This window comes from Rhinolophus hipposideros (assembly GCF_964194185.1).
Source record: "Rhinolophus hipposideros genome assembly, chromosome: 3".
In the NCBI taxonomy this organism is placed as follows: Eukaryota; Metazoa; Chordata; class Mammalia; order Chiroptera; family Rhinolophidae; genus Rhinolophus; species Rhinolophus hipposideros.
Genome location: NC_138049.1, coordinates 103,673,893 through 103,692,997, shown reverse-complemented (window position 1 = coordinate 103,692,997; position 19,105 = coordinate 103,673,893). Strand labels below are relative to the sequence as shown.

Genomic DNA, 19,105 nt, shown 5'->3' with positions numbered 1-19,105 from the left:
TAGATATTTCTGTAAGATTATAAATTTTATAAGTATATTTTCTTTGTTTCTTTTAGTGCTTTTTGCCTTGGATTCCAAACTGCCTGATGCTGATATACCTGCTTTATTTCGTTAATATTTGCTTGGTGTATTTCCTCTATCTATTCATATTCAAAATACTCCTGTCATTTAGTTTCAAATACATCTGTGTATACAGCATATAGCAGGGTTTTGCCCTTTAATAGAGGAATTTTATTTTTTCGTGTATTATTAATGATGTTTTTAGGCTTATCCTGTCATTTTATTTTATGCTTTCTTTTACCTTGCTTTCTTTTTTTCTTTTTTTGCTGTTCGTTAAGTTTTCTTTGCCCCCACCCCCGCACCCACCACCTTTTAAATTCACTCTGACGATTTGGAAGTTGGTTATTTTCCAATTCCCCATCTTCTCTTGGTTACTCTTAAATTTGATCCTATATTCTTTAACTTACTATTTTCTATCAATGTATAGAGCTAGCTAATCAGGAACGTTTTCTCCCTTAGCATACTTTAACATTTCCTGCCCCATTTGCCACCTCCCAAGTTGAGATCCTCTGGATAGATTGTTGTTTCAAATTGTTGTTTTTTAAAGTGTTTACATTATGCCTTAATCATTATTTAGAGGTCACTAAGAGTCTTACTAGTTTCTTTGTTCACGACAGTTTCAGCATCCCACAGCTTCCTCTTTCTTGAATTCACTACTTTTTTTTTTATTGAAGCACCTCCTCTAGGAATTCTTTAAAGAATATGAGGGTGGCAAACTTTCTCCTTGTAATACAAAAAATGTCTTAATTTTCCCCTCCCACCTGAATACTTCATTTCCCTTTGGAACTTTAGAAATAATGTTCCATTGTCTTTTAACATCCAGTCTGATACCAATTTAATATTATTTTCTTTTATTAGTTCTTGAGTTCCTCTCTTCTATTCTCTGAAGTTCTACCTGTCTGTAACACTTATAAGACAGATGTCTCTTAAGTTTTCCTTTCAGACTTTCCGTCTTTTTATCCTTTTCACCGCGTTTAAAGAGACTTTTTCAACTCAGTCTTCCTAATAACCAGATCATTAAATCCATCTCAGACCATCTACTGAGTTTCAAATTCTGATGATCAATTTTTAAATTTCTAAGACCTCTGGTTGATTTTTATTTATAATAAAATGGATTTATTATTATTTTGCCTCTCCGGGAGATAATTATTCTTCAGCTGAAATGGTTTTTGTTGTTGTTTGCTCTATTATCTCTATTTCTTTGGGTGTTAACTCTTCTTTATGTTGTTTAGAACTATGCTATCCAATACAGTAGCTATCGGACAGCTATGCTATCTAATACTATTTAAATGCAAATTAATTAAATTAAAATTAAATTAAAATTGAGCAGTCATATTTCAAGGGCTTAACAGACACATGTGGTGTGTGGCTGCATATGGAACGGCTCAGATATACAACACTCCGTCATCACAGAAAGTTCTTTAGACAGTACTGGTTTAGAGTTGCTCTGTCCCACAGTTTTATTTTTCCCTAAATCTTTAGTGATTCTTGATGTTCGACCCATCTTTGTGTTTGAGAATACCTATTTGCCAGTTTTGTGTTCACTATAGCCTGTCGCTGGTTACTGAGGGTGAGAGGGAAATGAGTAACCTACTGGCAACTTTTCTCCTGGATGAGGGCTCCATACTTAGGCAAATCCACTACTGCTAACTACTGAACACAGATTACGCCTGGGATCTCCTCTGGTTATTTTGAGTCTGTTGTCTCAGGATAGGAGGCCCCCAAACCACTCTGCCCTCCACACCAGTCTTCTGTTTGATATATGTTAGCTGTGGTTTCCTATAGTTTGATTTCTTTATTAGCTTTGATGCTCTTTGTTCTTTATCTTTCTGGGATCCAGTGCTTCTGATATGCTGATGATTCTCTCTTGTTTTCTCACCCTGTTATAGATTTTTGTTTTGTTTTTTTCTAAAGTTATGCTGTCATTTTGTGGATTGGGGCAGGAGAGATGGATTGGGGCAGGAGAGAGGGTCTTCTGCCAGTTTGACCCAAACTGCAACAGTACCTTTGTACAAGCATTGTTCTGCTTCTTGTAATCATAACTAACATTTCACTAAATCTGGTGAGTCCCACATTCAGACAGGTTCTGGCTGGCTGCATAAGAATCACCTGAGAACCCATGGGCCCCCCTCCTTGGGGATTTGAATGCACAGCTAAGTTTGGGGACCATCAGTCTACTTAGTGAGAGGGGTGAAAAAGAGACTCAAAGACTCAAGATAGGCCACCTACTTTGCAGGCTAGTTTGTGGCCAACACCCAAAGGTCCAGGATCTCAAATAGCCAGATCACTATTTCCATGAGTGAATGGCACACTGGGTGGGTGTGGAGATGGACAGTCTGAGGGACCTCTTTATCCTCCAACTGAAGGAGGGTGAGAAGTGGCAAAACCCACTGGGGAGAACTCATGAGAGATACAATAAGTACAATTGAATAGGATTGAAATGAGTTACTGCTTCAGGCCTCTCTCCCTCCCACAACGATATCAACCCCGCAAACCCCAAAGATCAAAATGGGGCCAGAAAATTCCCCCATCTAGAGATTTCCTTTTAACTCTAATTGCTATTCTACTGAGGGGCCCAACTCCAGCTTTGAGGAGATCTATTTACTGGTTAGATTTGCAGTAATGATTATTATTGTTGCTGTTAAGAAGAATACACTCATTGTCTCCAGTGAGCTCACAGTGCTGCCCAAACATGACCTCATTTCTCCTCCGAATGGAGCAGGTATTGTTAACTCTGTTTTCCAAAAGAAGGACTCGGAGGTCCATTGCAGTCCAATGCCTTGAGCAAGGCCACACATAAAGAGATGGAACCAGGCCCAGGCCTCTTCCATTTGGGCCCCAGGGCTCTTTGCCCTGGTCTAGGCTCACTTGTCTGGTGAGTCCCTTGACTTCCATTATGGCCACAGAATTGGTTCCAGGGATCCAAGGGGATCAGAGCAGATAGAAACACCAACATCAGATATCCCAAGAAGAATAATCATTACTTTTCAGAGGCTCAGCCAAGAACAGGCTTCAGGCTCAGCAATCAAAACCCTCCCTGGTTTGGCCCCAGTTTCGCTAGGCTCCAACCTGGCCGACTTCTCTCTTTACTTCCTGATCAAGAGACTCAAGTACTTCCTTCCTGAAAATCATATTCACACCACATTCGTTCTTCTGCCCAGGAAGGAGTTTCTGCTGCCTGCATGTCTCTTGTGTCAATTGCAATACATTTTGGCTACTGTGCTTTCTTTGGTCCTTTGCTTCTGCCATCCCCTAAGCCCTGTTCCAGAACATATTTTGCTCTTCCTACCCAAGCTTCAAGCCTCAATGTGCTCAAGAAACCTTTCCTTGACTTTCCAGAAGAGTCCCTATCTCTCTCTGAACACCTGCCACCCTTATTCATCCATTCCACAGATAATTATTCAGGACCCACTGTGTGCGGCAGGCACTATGGAGATGATGGGGGTACAGTAATGAAGCTAGACAAGGTTCCTGCTCTCATGGAGGGTACATTCTAGTGGGGGAGACAGGAAAAGCAAAAGTAAGCCATACAGTAAGTCAAATATTTAGGAGTTATCATAAATGTGTATGAAGAGGCCACCAGAACATATCCCAAATCTGTTGATGGCTCTCCATTTTCCACTCTGTCCAAGAAAAAGCTTGGTTTGTCTAGATACATCAAAAAGGTTCGTGTGGCTAAAGGGTGATGACAGCTGAGAGGCTGGAGTGGGGCTGGAGAGAGCGGCAAGGCTAGCTGACACAGGGACACACCAGGCAGCTGGATTTCAGGCTCCGAGTAATGGGAAACATCGCAGGATTTTAACCAGAGAGTGATATGACTTAATTTATACTTTATGACAGAGATTCACAATGGGGTGGGAGGTGGGAAGGTGCAATTTTGCCCCCCTCTCCCAGGAGACATTTGATGACATTTTTTGTTTTTAAAGATTTTATTGGGGAAGGGGAACAGGACTTTATTGGGGAACAGTGTGTACTTCCAGGACTTTTTTCCAAGTCAAGTTGTTGTCCTTTCAGTCTTAGTTGTGGAGGGCGCAGCTCAGTTCCACGTGCAGTTGCCGTTGTTAGTTGCAGGGGGCGCTGCCCACCATCCCTTGCGGGACTCGAGGGGTTGAACTGGCAGCCTGTGGTGGAGAGCCCACTGGCCAGTATGGGAATCGAACCGGCAGCCTTCGGAGTTAGGAGCATGGAGCTCTAACTGCCTGAGCCACCAGGCTGGCCCTGAGGACATTTTTGGTTGTCACACTTGGTGGGGGGTAGGGAGTGCTACTGGCATCCTAAGTAATGACGAGTTTTGCTGCTAAATATCCTACAATGCGCGGGACAGCCCCCACGACAAATGTCACAGTACTGAGGTTGTGAAACTCTGCTTTAAGGTGACTCTGGCTGCCATGTGAAGAATACTCTTAGGCCCAGCTCATCTTCCCAAGAAACCCCTTTGTATTTTAATAGGGGACTTCCAGTGACAGTGCCATAGCCCACAAAAACAGTCAGCCTGGCTGAGCAGGGAGGAGCGATTTTAAGGCATCACAGTGCAGAGGCTACCTGCTCTCTGAGGGAGGAGAGGGGTTACAGAGACCAGCTCCACATGTGCCTGCCCCTCCCCCTTGTCACACCTGTGACCTTGTCATGGCAGCTGCTCAGTACTCTCCTCCTCTCTGACCTTCTGAATGCGAGGCCTGTGTGAGACGGCAAAGGATCTGGGCCCCCGGAAGCATGACGAGGATGAGTTTACGAGCATGTAAACCGGCCATTTACAGCCTTGCCATCTGAATCCATATAGTGTTAAGTGGCTCTCCTCTTGCCCCTGCCCACTTGTCCCAACTTGAGGTTGGTTTTAAGATTTAGGAAAGGTATGGTTGAGCTTTGGTGACCATAGGAGGTCTGTGGAGGAACTGTCCCCAGAGGAGGAGGGGATGCTACCTCCTCAGGGTGGGCCTGGCCAAGCAGATGGTGCAGGTAGAAGAGTGTGTCTTCTGTACCCCTTTGGGGACCATTCTTCTTCCACTTCTATAAAGGGTCTTTTTTTAACCATTTTTTGGGGGGGGGAGGCAGTGTGTCATGGAAATTTTGAAGAAAGCTATAGAAAATCTCTCTCTGGAAAAGTGAACACAAAAGTTTGTATACAATTTAGGAGATTACCAGGCTCCCGTGAAGTCAATCTGTGACAGATGAACTAATTCACACCAACATGTAAATGACTAACAAAGTTCAGTGTATTTCCATTTTAATGGTGAGTGAAGCCCTTAAGCCAAAGGAACCAGAGTTCCTACTCGGGGAACACTCCATCAGTGAATTGAGGCATGCTCTAAAAGGGATGGGAAAGCATCCAGTAAGTTCCCAAGTCTTTCCACATCCCTGCTGTCCCTCTATGTCAAACTGAGTTTGGAGGTCGGGAAGCATCTGAGGGCGGAAGGGCAACAGTGGCTATTTTTCAGGTTAATTTGGACTCACAAAGCTACCTGAGACTTGACCCGCTGGGGCTTGTTGGGACCCCAGTACCAGATATTCCTGGTAAGCCCAGAGCATCTGATCTTGTTAATGGGCCAATAAAAATTAGGGGGACAAAGGCCAAGCCCCGGCAGCTCAAATGAATCTCCTCTGCAAGACGGAGCAATCTCGTAAAGAGTGTAACTGAGCAAACGGAGGAATCATTGAATTTCATTAACTTTAACAGTGCTCATTAGGTTGGCTTCCAAGGGCTGCGGGACAGGAGGAAGCCAGACTCATCATCAGAGCTGAGGCGCAGGCTGGCTCCTGTGGCGTCCCCCTGAGGGCCCCAGCACTGGACTGGAAGTGACTGCTCTTCTACCCCCACAGGCTCCCCAGCCCAGCATGCCATCCTGGCTACACAGGCAAGGAGCCCAGGCCTCAAGGAGTAATTCCAGGGTGGGGGAAGGCAAGGATAAAAAGCTCGGGGCCCACCATCTCTGGGCCTGGGCAGGCCACCTGGCATTGGGCGCCCACATAAAGCCCCTTCCCAGGGACATCAAAAGTCCAGCTCTAATGCCCACAGCCCCCCCCCCCCGAAGGACCCCACCAGCTCAGCGGCCCAGGGACCATTTGTCAATGCCAGCCACACCCTGACCTCCTCCTTCTCTCTACCACAGATGTGTCCACTGCCAGTAAAACAGAAAACAAACAAATAGGACGAGCAGAAAACACATCACCAAACAAACCCGCCTCACATTGTCCTCTGTGGTTCAGGGCTTGGAGCCAGAGGCCACTGGCCTGGAAAAGCCCAAACAGCTCCCTGAGAGCAGCTCCAGAGGACAGCCTCCTCCTAGGGCAGGGTCTGCCTTGCTGCCTCCGTCTCTGTCTCCCTCTCCTCCTTCTCCATCTTTCTTTCCCATCCATCTCTTATTTCCCTCCTCTTCACTTCCTTTTGCATCCCCTTCCTCCCTTTCCCCTTTCTGTTCTCTTCCTGCGTCCATGATGAAATAAATTCACTAAACACTGAAGAAACCCTGCGGAGTACAGAAAGCCCAGAGTATATAAAGCCAATTCATGGTGTGAGCCAGCCATGCTGCCGCCATCCTTTAAAGGCATCAGCGGTCCTGGAGCCTCTGCAACAATGTCAGCCCTTTAGTGTCGGATGGCAACAGGCTCATCATCATCTGACCCAGGCCACTTTTTAGATCTCCCACGCCACCCCCTTAAATACTTGTCCCTGGTTCAACCACCTGGAGACACCACGCCCCCAATCCTTGCTCACCTCATTTCCACCACCTGGAAAGCCCTCACCCTCTTCACCCAACTCCACATGTGACTATTCTATGTATTCTTTGAGGTTGTCTTTTTAAACCCTCTTCTCCTCTGAGTCCCCAAGCTTCCAGCTGGAATTAATCTGTCTCCTTTAAGCCCTCATTAGAATTTTATGTTAGCACCTCCATATTTGGGCATTTACCACGTTCTTCCTTAGATTCTAATTATTTAGATGCAAATGTCTCTCTCCTGCCTAATTATGAACTCGACAGGAGAAACCATGTCAACTCTGAATTCCCATGTCCTTTAAGTTCCTGGCACACTAGTAAGTACACAAGGAGTGTCAAACCCATTACATACTGAATCTATGGTTATAAAGAGACCCACATACAATTAACTGCACATCTTAACTTCACCAATGTGGGTGTATCTCACTTATGATAATTTCATCTGCAAATTTGTGGCACTGGGTTCCTTGAGGAGGCTCCCCCGGTCCGATTTCAGGATTTCACCGAGGGCGGGAGGATGGTATGTTAGACGGCGGCACCTACTGGTGAACGGTGGCATTACACCTTGAGGCCGCCAAAGAGAAGCAACTGAATTTCTCCATCAATCCCAGCGGGATTGGACCAAGGCGTGCAGGGGCGGGTGTGGGCACAGAGGACTAGAACGAGCTCCTCTCTCTCCTCAGTAGCCCTTAGGCTGACCAAGGGTTGGCGCGTCCCCTAGCCCCGGTCAGGACCTGTTCTCCGGCCCACTGCAGCCTCCGGCAGACTGAGTTTTGCAGGACCAGAATGGGACATCAAGAAATCCCAGCCTGGCTGGGATGCTCTCAGCTTTCCCCAGCCAGCTCCGCATGATGCCTAGGACAGCCCTCCATCTATGACAGAGGGGGAGAGGTGGCATGAAGAGGAGAGTGTCTCTTGCCAAACAAGGGAGGCACACTTTGGTAAGGCTATCAACACTCACCATAAGCACACATCTGGCAAATATTCTGACCCCTTCCTTGCTGCAGGTTTTCAGCGTTTTCTAAAAGGATTCTCAGACCTATGGGAGCCCTTCTCGGAAAACATAATAGAAGCTATCGGGGAACTGAGATTTGTTTTACAGCAATTCACTTTATGAATTCTTTCATGAAGACCTTGAATTTGCTCCAGCCCCTCTGCCCATCCTTTCTTTTATTAATACTGTTAATTAATACATCCTTTCTTTAATTAATACTTTAATTAATACTATGAGGTGGAGATTTCCTCCTCCATCTCTCTATCTTTTCCTCAGGGGAAGGAACTCAGTGGAGACCTAGGAGAGGAGAGTCATAAAGAAACAGGGCCGGAGGAGTAAAGCCAGGTCTCAGCACAGTTAGGAAGTTCATTATAAGTGTTCCTACTTTTGTTAAGGCTTCACCTGATAACTAAAGTTTTAACTGACAAAGGCTTAATTCTGTCACTCTCACAGGGTTATATGTATTTGGGACCCAAGGGACACCAGGTTTAGCTCAAAGGAGTGATTCTCTCATGGTGGGATTTTAACCATCGGTAGGAAAGACCTTTGATGACGGGGTGGAGGTGACGAGGGTTCTAACTCCTGAGTCTGCTTCCCCATGGATCAGACAGTGCTGATCCGTGGACCCCATGGACCCATAGCAGCCTGTGGCCCCCACCCCATCCACCATGGCCCCAGGCCTCTGTCACTGCTTCTCTCCCCAGTCTCCTGCCTCTGGCTGCTTGACCCAGGTGCCGTCACCCAAGGTGCCAAACCTTCAGGGAGATCCCAAGGTCTGGCTTGGAAGGTTCCAGCTCTACTTCTTTGTCTTCCAGAATCTGAGACTCTCTGGTCAGAGTCCCCCCCTGAGCCCTCTGCATCTCTGTGGTTTTTCCTCAGCTGGGCATCTCCACACTGCCCCTCCATTTTACACCCTCTGCTGCCACTCTTAGGTTGGTGGGAGGCTGGGAGACAGCTCGGGGATGCTCTCCCTCTCCTTGGGATTCATATGAGTTCACCATTCCTTCCTTCTTTCATTCATTCAACAAACATTCATTGAATACAACTAAGTGTCAGGCATGTGCTTGGCTGGGGATACAGTGGTGACCAATACGGGTCTCGCCCAGTGAAGGGAAACAGACCATGACATACAGTACAGCGTAGACAGGGCTGGGTTTCAAGGACCACTGAGTTCAAAGCCTGCTGAGGCGGTAAGCCTTGTTTGTACCTTCACAAACAAGGTACATTTCAGCTGTATCTTGACAGGTAGTAATGGTTTTCCAGCTGGCAACAACACGTATGTGTGGCTTGGGTGTAGTGATGGTGAGATCAGAAGAGAAAGATGAAATGTCATGGGAGAGAAGGGTTTGGGACCTGCACGGAGGGCCATGTACGCCGTGCTAACGAGTTGGAACTTAACCGTGTGAGGCAGTGTCTACAGGAGACACATGGTGTCTGGACTGCGGCAACAGCAGTGGGGGTGGAAGGAGGGATAGACTGAGGGAGGTTTCAGGATCCAAGGGCCTCTTAGGTGGGGAGGAGGAAAGGGCCCTTACAGACTCAGAAATCCAGCTGGGGTCCCTGGGTGGGTTACGGAGCCATTAACCCCAAGATGGAGATCACAGGAAGAGGACAGGTGAGGAGAGAAGATTGAAAGGAACGTTGCATGTGATTGGGGATTGGGTCAGCTTGAGGTCTGGAAAGTACTATTGTAAGTATCTATAAAGTAGACAGAAATATAGGACGAAATGGAAAAGGAGAACAGGGAATAGAGCTCTAGATCTACAAGTCGGACATATAGAATTCGCACTAGAAGAAAAGTGGAGGCTGGGGATCTGGGAGTCAGAAACATACTGGTGGTAGCTAGAGCCATAACTCCCCACAAGGGGGGACAAACTGTCCGGCTACTTTGCACTGGACCTTCCACACGACTTACCAGCCATAGCCCTCCAACAACCTGCAAGGTCACAACTTTATCCCCACTATTTTCCAGATGAGGAAGTTAAATCTCAGAGAGGCGAAGACACTGGCTCAAGCTTATCTCCTGATGGGGCTGGAACTCAAAGCTTGGAACTTTCTTACCACAAAGCCAATATTCTTTCCATCACTCTTGCTGTCTCTGGGTGACAGTCCCTAGGGAGGTCACATAGTGTGAGACGTCAGAAGAGCCAAGCTAGATGCACTTAGGAGGCCAGTGGAGGGAGAGCAGCCAGCAGGAGTTTCGGGAAAAGAAAAGGCTCCAAGAAGGGAAAGGGAAATGTTCAGAGGCTCCTGATGACGCAGAGAGGTCAGGCTAGATAAGGACTGGCAGGCAGCCCTGGTATGGAGATGTGGACGTGGCTGGAGACGTAGCAGAGGGGTGTCAGGGGGGCCTGGGCCAGACTGCACGGGGGTGAGGGGTGAAGTGGAGACAGAGCAGGCACACTCCTGCTAGCAGTCCAGGAGCTGGGAAGGACAAGAGGCAGCGGGGTCTGGGGAAGTCGGCTGTGGCTGCTGTAGGATGCTGCAGGTTATACTGTGTAGGAGGAGAAGCTGAGGTGAGAGATTCAGGAAAGGGAAGGGATGATTGACAGTACCGGCTCCCTGAGGGGCGAGAAGGGATGGAATCCTTGCACATGTGTGAGGGATTGCCCTTGGCCAGAAAGAGGGGCCCCTCTCCCAGCAGTGAAGGGAGAGCGGGTGGTGGACAGGAAGTTCATGGCACATGGCTTCTGGCTTCTCAGTGACACAGGAACCGAGAGGGGTGAGTGGAGAGGTACGTGGGCGGAGGCTGGCACAGGGGAATGGAAGTTTGGAAGAGCAGCTGTGTGCAAGGGGACAGGGCACAGGCTCAGAGCAGTCTGGAGACTTGCCTTGTGATGAGAAGGGGTCTGGAACAACACGTCAGTATTGATGCCAATTGTCAGGTTGGAGATTTTTGTTTCCTTCGTGGAAGCAGCCAGGGAGCAGGTGGGGAGGAAGCAGGTGGCAAAGCAACTCAGGTGTGGGGGTGGACAGGGAGGGAGGGCTGGGAGGGTCCTGGGATGAGGGGCCAAGGAGGGGTCAAGAAGGCCACCCAAGTGGCCAGAGGAGAGGCTGGAACAGGTGTGGGCAGCTCGAACCAGGCTACCCCACCCCAAGTGCTGGCAGGGCTGCCAGTGGACCTCTCTGTAAGGGCAAGACTAAGGCCTTGGAGCAAGTTGCTCCCGGAATCCCAGGGCCAGAGCTGACTTTGAGAGAGCGTTACTTCTAGTCTTCTGCCTATACGGCCAAATGGCCCCTGAGCCATTCTGGAAAGGTGGGAAACAAGGACCAAGCAGGGTTAACCTGACCTAGTCTTATTCCTCCCTCCCTCCTTTCTTCTATTTCTTATGTTGTTGTGGTTCTCTTATTCTCCTTTTTTCTCTCTCTATCTGTCAATCACTGATTTTTCTTTGTGTTTCTATCTTGTCTATCGATTTCTTTCTGTTTCGGTGTCATCAAGATTCACCTGAAATGCCGCCTCGTCCATAAGCCTTCTAGATGATCACTTGTTTCCTCTGACTCCCCATGGCGCTGTCGTCTGGATTGCTTGGTAGCGTAGATAGGCTGTTTTGCATATATAAATCTTGTCTTCCTGGTCAACTTGGCATTTGGGGGACATGGCTTGTCAGGCAGAGGGTCTGGAACCATATGCACTGGTGTTGATGTAGCTCTGAGTGAGAATCACATTTCCTATGTCTTTTGTATACCCTAGAGGGCCTAGGACCATGTATATTGGGAGGAAGGTATGAGATAAGTACCCTATGCCACTTGACAGAAGGATTCATGACTGATCAAATCATTAGAAAGAGAAAGAGTGACAACTGAAAGGGGGTAATGGCAGCTCTGAGGGTACAGGCTAAGGAGCATCGATCCAGGAGTCAGAAGTCGTGGGAGACATGGGTTCTGCTTCTGGCTTTGTCTTTTAAATATGTTGTGTGACCTTGGGCAAATTGTGTGACCTCTCATTATCAGACAAAAGTGATGGCTAAAGCCTTCTGAAGTCCTATATGATCCTCCAGAGGAAAGGTAATACTCTACTACCTCTTGTGTGTGACGGGGCTAGTCTGGAACCCTCAGCCTACCCCAAATGATTACCCCACAACAGTGACAAAAATGTGTTAGGTCTCTGTGGATACGGAGAAGGCAATATAGAGAATAGAGGAGGTATACAAGCTTCAGAGTCAGGCCTGTGCCCATACCTGGCTTTGTCCCTTCTTAGTCAATCTTAGATAGGTCAATCTGGGCAAGTTGACCTACCTGAGCCTCAGTTTTCCCATCAACAAAATGGGATAACAATTCTTGCTGGATAGGCTTGTGGTGAAGTGTCTGGTACGGTGCTTGGCACATAGAAAGTACTCAGTAGATAGTAGCTATGAGCTCTAATTTGTGTTTCAGGGCATCTCTGGCTTTGTAAGGCAGGGTACGAGGGAAAGAGGACTTCTGGAGCTACCCTTCGTGCCAGGTGAGTTTCCTTCTACTGCTCTAACTTGGACAGTGTGCTGGAATGCATGGCAGTTTTGGAACCTTCTCAGTAGGAATGTGTGGCAAACAGGAGCCAGTTGGGGATGGTGAGAATCAAGCCCAGTGACAAGCTGCCCAGTGTCACTAATATCCAATGACATCACAGTCTGGTCTGGGATAAAACTGCTTCTTCCCAGGCACTACCAAACCTTTACTATCAAACACTGTGGACTTAGTTCCTTCCAAGAAACAGTGGAAATAACAACAATGTCCCCCACCTATTAAAGAACTACTGTATGCGGGGGTTTCCGTTCATTATCTCATTCAATTAACACCATAACCCTACGAGGTGGATATTTTTATTCCCACTGTCAAAAGAGAAAACTGCAGCTCACTATGATTGAGTAACTTACCTGAAGTCACACAGCTAGAAAGTAACAGAGCTGATATTTGAACCACAGGTTTACTTTATTCTAGAGCTCATGTAGTTAGATAGTGACATACGCCTCACCGTTGAATTTGTATGACCATACCCATCTTCTAGATGATGAATCTGAGGCTCAGAGAAGTGAAACAATGCACCAAGAATAGGTAGATGACTGGGAAATGGTAGGGCCTGACATTGACCTTGGAGTACTCTGCTCGTAGTTCCAACCTGTACATGTTCTCCATTAGACTATACTGCCTGTCAAGGTAGGGTCACGAGACTTGTTTCACAGAGGGGAAGCTAAGGAGCAGAGTCTCACAGGAGGAGACTTGACAGGGGAGGGGAAGTCCCCAAATGTGGTGGAGCACTGGCAGAGGTCTCCCTAAACGGGATCAGAACCAAGATATATCAGTCATAGGCCCCCCCAGCCCAGTCCTCTCCCTAGACATTTGCAGGAAAAGTTAGAATGAAACGAATGTCAGAAGTACTCCTGAAGGTAAGCGAAGCCCATGAGCAAACTGTAGCCCGAGAGGTGAGCATGGGAGGCCCAACGGCCCCGGGACGGTTTGCCCCTGCCAGTGAGGGAATGGCATATACTGCTGCTTTTGTAGTACCACTTTCAAGAGCCATCTCATTATTCCTTCTCTGTCATCTTCCTGAGTCACTATCCAGGTGTGAACAGGGCAGAGAGCAATATGACCAGCACCCCACTTCACAGTGCCCAGCCCTGCTTCTGCTCCTGTAGAATCCTCTGGTAGGCTGAAACCGGGGTGGATGGTGGGGAGTCGGGCAGAAACTGCCTCTTCTGCCCAGGTGTAGAGGAAACTCACTTGGTCCTAGAGGAGCAAAGGAAACCAACAGAGGAAAAGCTGGCAAAATCAGAAGAAGACAAAAAAAAAAAAAAAAAGAAACTAGAGTAAAAGATACCGAGCCTCCCAGAGACATAGCAGCTAAGGTGAGATAATCCACCCCAGCCTCCCTTCCCCCAAGCCAGGGCAATGTCCACATTCACAGGACCAAGAAATCACACTGAACCGGAAAGAAGGTCTGAGATAACCTACTGATCTGCTCCTGAAGAATCCTCCATGCCCACATCATCTGTGGTTTACAGCGTGGGCTGGAGCTGTCCTCCCCACGGACCCACAGAAGCTCACACCAGTGCCCAAAGCAAGGCACAATGCACTCTCTCTTCCCTATCTTGCGGGGGGGCTCCCCAGCTCTCTCCCTGTTCCCCCATGTAGACCAGGGACCCTCCAATTCTCTCTCTCTCTCTCTCTCTCTCTCTCTCTCTCTTTCTTTTTTTTAAACCACTCTCTTGTTTGGGGCAGAGAGGATGGCGAGTTTGCACTTGTCCTCCAGCCCTACACATAATTGGTGGCAGCAGGCAAAGCTGCTTTGAGGGGAGGGGCTTGCCAATGGAATGAAGGAGGGAAGTGATAGAATGACAGGGCTGGAAGGGACCGTGGAGATCTGACCCAACCTTTCTGTGGCCTCCACAGCATTTCCATGATCTATGTGCTCCCATGCCAACCATCGCCTTTCACGCCACGCAGGGGTTCTCAAGCCTCCTCTCCCAGGCTTCCTGAGGCTCTGTCTCCTTTCCACTACTGAGCGAATCCACGGTCTTATTTTCTAGATGAGGATACTGACACCCATTGACATGTGACTTGCCCAAAGGTAATCTTCATCCCAGAATAGAGCAGGAACAAGAAATCCAAAGGCTTGAGTCTGTTTCCATCCGACTGTTCCACTCAATCCCTAGGAAAGGAGGGTTCCGTGTTCCCTGGGGCTAAGGAGCCTCTGACAAAGCCTGCTGGTCACCCCAGCTGCTATGGGCTGTCAGTGCCAAGGGTCTAAGGACTGAGTCATTTTCAGAGACGTCCTGGTCCCTTCCTGCTGGGTACCCTGAGGACTCTGCGAAGTTAGTCTGGGTCCCAATGGTCTCTTCCTTGCAAACACGTGGCTCGGAACCCTGACACAGACTGAAGCCCCATACTCCAAGGAAATCCTCACGACCTTCCAAGAGGCCTTGCCTCTTTCCCCTGGGATGGAAGGAGAGAAGACGCAGAGCTGGTAGACACCACAGGAGGCGGTGTCCGCGGATCAGGGACACTACTCCTTTAGTAGCACTCTTTACCCCTGTTTTTTAAAATCTTGTTTATCTTCCTTTTGCTGCCCCTGAAGTTGGACAGAGGAAGGGTGAATGGACTAGTCAGGATATCTTGAAGCTTCAAGCGCAGGTTTAGAGGAGTGCGTTGTGCGTATCTGTGTGTCTTTGTATTTACAGAGGCTTACCTCTGCAGTCGAGCTTTTGCTCCTGTGCTGAGCGCACTACAGTGTTTTATGTGGGACCGCAGATCTAGGGTAGGGTGGCTCAGTGGGCTACCTCCAAGGCCTTAACTTCTAGAGACTCAGCTCTGGAGCTGGCAGTTTGGGCTGGAGGCAGGGCTACCTTCTTCTTGGTCCTTAATTAAAGCGGACTCAGGAGTAGGAACGGGGACCGAGTCCTGAGGGTGCGGGGTGAGGGGTGTGGTGGACTTGAAAGGGCGTTATTCGGCCGGTGGTCGAACCGCTCTGTTTTTCGAGGTCCTCTGTGGCTGTGCCCCGAGTGTCGGGCCGGGTTGGCGGGCACGCCTGAGTGCCGGTGCGGTCCTGTGCGCCCCAGCGTCCCCGACACCCCGCGCCCTTTGTCTCCCGGTGGAGGTGTGCGTGCAGACCTGCGTCGCAGGGCCCTCATCGCGTGCGAGCGCGGGGGCGCACCCTAAACCCCCACCCCTTCGGCGGGGAGAGAGGAGTAGCCGGAGCGCCGCGCTGTTTGGTCTGGAGCGGAGCGGGGCTTGCATTGATCCATTGATTGTGCGCGGTCTGCGCCTGACCTCCCTGCTCCCGGGGAAGCCGTCTCCATGGAGACCGAGCCCGCTCCCCCAGCGCCGGATTGTAAATTCCTGCAGGCAGCGGCCCGGCAGCCTGGGGAGGGGGCCGCCGCGCCCGGGCGCGCAGGGGGAGCGGCTGCTGCGCCGAGGCCCCATTTGAAAGAGAAAAAAAAGGGCACGAAAAAGGAGGAGGGGGGAGGAGGAAGAAAACGAAAAGGAGCAAGGAGAGGAGGAGAAAAAGGAGGAGGAGGAGGAGAAAGGCGAAGAAAAAGAGACGGAGCCTGAGAGACGGAGACAGCGAGAGAGGAAGAAAGAGAGGCAGAAAGGGCGTGTTTCTGGCTCTGCGTTTCCCCTCCCCTTTCTCAGGTCCCTCGCCCGGGTTCTGCGCGCTCGTCGGCTGCAGCTCTCCGCGGGCGAAGCTGGGAATTGGGTGGGATTACCCGGAGCAGCCCCGCCGTCGCCGCCGGCAGCGCCCGGCGTGGAGAGGGCGGGGGTTCCCCTCCGTCAGCGGCGCCCGGCGCCCCCGGGCTCGGCGCGCTCCCCGCCTCGCTCTCCCCGGCGTGGAGCCGGGGGAAGCCCGCGGCATCGGGAGCCTCCCGCCCAGGGCGCCGCGGTCCGCGCCCCGCGCCCGCAGCCCCCAGCCCGGCCCCGGAGGGGCGTCCCTTCCCCTCCCCCCTTCGACGCGCGGGGGCCCGGCCAGTTTCCGCCCTCCGGGGGCTGCGAGACCGGCCCCGGCCGCGGGGAGCTCCAGCCATGGGCTCGGGGCGCGTGCCTGGGCTCTGCCTGCTCGTGCTGCTGGTCCACGCCCGTGCCGCCCAGCACAGCAAAGCCGCGCAAGGTAAGGAAGGAGGGACGCGCGGACGCGGGGCTGCGGGGCTGCGGGCCCGAGGGCGGGAGTGCGTTTTCCGAGGGGCTGGGCAGGTGCTGGGAAGCGTGCTGCTGTCAGGACCGGGCACTGTGCACCCGCACTCCTGGGCTGCGTCCCGGGAGAAAGGCTGGAGGAGCCAGGGGTGGCACAGACGAGTGAGAAGTTTGGGGGGCCCTGGACAGAAGTGACCAGCACCTCAGAATGCTGCCTACTTCACTGCCATCCCCGCATCTTCGAAAGACTTCTTGTCCTCCAAAAGTATGAGAGGGAAGCTTCTCTTCCCCCAAACATTGCCAGAAACATAAGTTGTGGCCTGGAGAGGCTGAGCATGAAAAGTTTAAAGTCACGCTATAGATTTCTTCCCCTCACCCGAAACCCTCATGCAAAGTTAGACAGACATTTCCAAGTTGTTCTCTTATCAGTAAAAAAATGTTAAAGAAAAATAGGATCTTTTATGGAAAAACCGGCTCGCCTCTCCTATCATGGTAGTCGGCTGAAGAAGAGAAGAAAATTTCTGCGACTCTGGCTTCCAGCAAGAATGTTGCATTTCTGCCTCTTTGGGGGGAAATCTTTCCTCTTGCATGGCTTTCATTTCTTATCATAATATTTATTTATTAAGGCCTCGGGTTTCCAATTCCATTTAAATCCAGGTCAGAATTGCATTAAAATAACAAAGTAAAATTCCTGGCTGGGGAGCTCTGACAGATCCCTCTAGGAATTAGAGAGAGAGACAGGGAGGCCCACCCGCCCCCATCCCTGACCCCGGCTCATTGCTTGGCTAGTCCCAAGGCTGTGCTGGCAGAAACCAGGCTGGTGGACTATAGTTCTCTTGGGGACAGTATCCCCTCCCCCTTGACCTCTTGCTGCACCCTTCCCCCACCAGGTCCTCACCCAGGAAGAGATTTATATGGACAAAAAGGGAATTTCTCCTGGCAAAGCTTTGCCCAAGAGGATATGATTCTGTCTACTACCCTACGGGCTCCTGAAGCCAAGCTGGGGTGTGGAGGTGGCTGGGCCAGAAGGGAAAGTTGAACTTGGGAGTTGGGAAAGCCTGAGTCTCTGACAGTCAGGTTGCTGTGTCCTGAGGCCGGAGCACTTGGCTCGTAAGCTGCTCTTTGTACTGGATGGGCTCCCACTCTGTTAAAAGGAAGGTGCTATATCAGTGCCATCCTCTTCTCCCAAAACACTGCCTCTTCAAATACCCGCTTCCTCCTCCAACCTGTCCTTTAATAGAAGAAAACATTAGAGACCCTCAGCTGTCAAATACCAGACCTCACCCCCACCCAGTTCCAACCCCAAACTGCTTCTTCTCCAGTCCTGGTTCCAGACAGCCCATTACCACTGCCCTCCCCAGCCTGGGAGCAGCCCCTCTCCCACTGTGGATTTGCTTGTGTTTTCATAAACAAAGCTGGCTTTTGTAGTGCATGCTGACTTACTCATAACATGGAATTAGCTAGGGAGTTTAGTCTGAAGGAAGGAACAGATTTCATGCAGGAATCTAGAGACAAGATAAGGACCTCTTTCAAGTTGGAGCCAGTGTCTGTAGTGGCCTAGTGAGACTGGGGAGCTGGGGGCAAATGGGGAAGCAAGCAGTATATTCAAGGGGATTCCCGGGACAGATGGAGACTCTTAGAAAGGACAGGTGCCATCAAGCCAAGGCTTTCAAGCCTGGGAGATCATTTAGGGACAGAATCCTTCCAAGGTACTCCAGGGTTCCCTCTTTCATCAGACACAGCTGGGTACTGTGGGAAAAGAAGCCAGAGTGAAGGCCCCTGCCCTCAAGGAACTTACAGACTAATACGAGTGGTTTTGTTCACATTCGGGCCACACTTCCTCTGACTGGGCTGCCATAAGCTTTGCAACTTCCTTCCTACTGACCTCTGAGTTCACCGGACAAGGAATTGAAGCCTGTCATTTCAGCTACTTTTGACTCTGCTAGTCAGGAAATTTATTAACCTGGTCTGCTAGAGATTGCCAAACAACAGGTTTACTGGGATGTCCCTGGATGCAGTCTGCAGGCCAGTGCCACAGCAAGGACATGTACTGACCAGGCAGGGCAGCCTTACCCACAGACTCAGCGTTGCGGACCTCCTTCACTCCCAAACATACCTCCCAGGTATCCCCAGTACCACAAGGGCTGCCTGGAATGTCACATGCATTTAAACGAAGCTCTGGCAGTTCTTTACCCTTGGCAAGTATCTTGCACAGTTCCTATATCTCTGGGGTATCTGGATCTCTGTCCCTTTTCTGCAGATATTAGAGACGGGGTGGGGGGGACCAAATTAGTGTGGAATGGGGAGGATAGGAGGGACAAGGAAGGGAGCCCTGAGTGTGCAGGTGAGTGAGTGTGTGTGTGTGTGTGTGTGTGTGTGTGTGTGTGTCACCGGGATCACCACAGATGACACAGCTGGGTATCTGTGTCTATTGTGACTTAGCTGTTAAGCGTGAATACAGATGTTTTTCGTGTCTTTGAGAACTGTGTGTGGATGAGTGGGTGGGTAAGCGTGTGTGACTAGGAGTAAGCAAGCATGAGAGTACATCATTTTGAGTGTTTTTTTAAGTGCCTGTCTGTGTATTTTAAAGTAGACAGACTGGATAACCAAGATAATAGTTAACTTAAAAGCATTAATTTGCTTTTTCTTTGGGGGGGGGGTGCAGCAGTGGTTAAAAAGGCCTAATCCTGGTGTAGGGCTCAGGTTACAGCTGAATGAAAAGGTCTCCTGGCCTCCG

At 49.9% G+C, this 19,105-nt stretch overlaps 1 protein-coding gene across 1 annotated transcript in view; it reads left to right on the top strand.

The window, feature by feature from the left end:
- Positions 1-16,260: 16,260 nt before the first annotated feature.
- Positions 16,261-19,105, top strand: part of SCUBE3 (signal peptide, CUB domain and EGF like domain containing 3) — a gene marked incomplete at its 5' end in the record, with an annotated part of 33,640 nt that continues 30,795 nt past the window's right edge. Inside the window, one exon of the mRNA XM_081039619.1 lies at positions 16,261-16,345. Coding sequence (XP_080895745.1) covers positions 16,261-16,345 — 85 coding nt within the window. The remainder of the gene's footprint in view (positions 16,346-19,105) is intronic.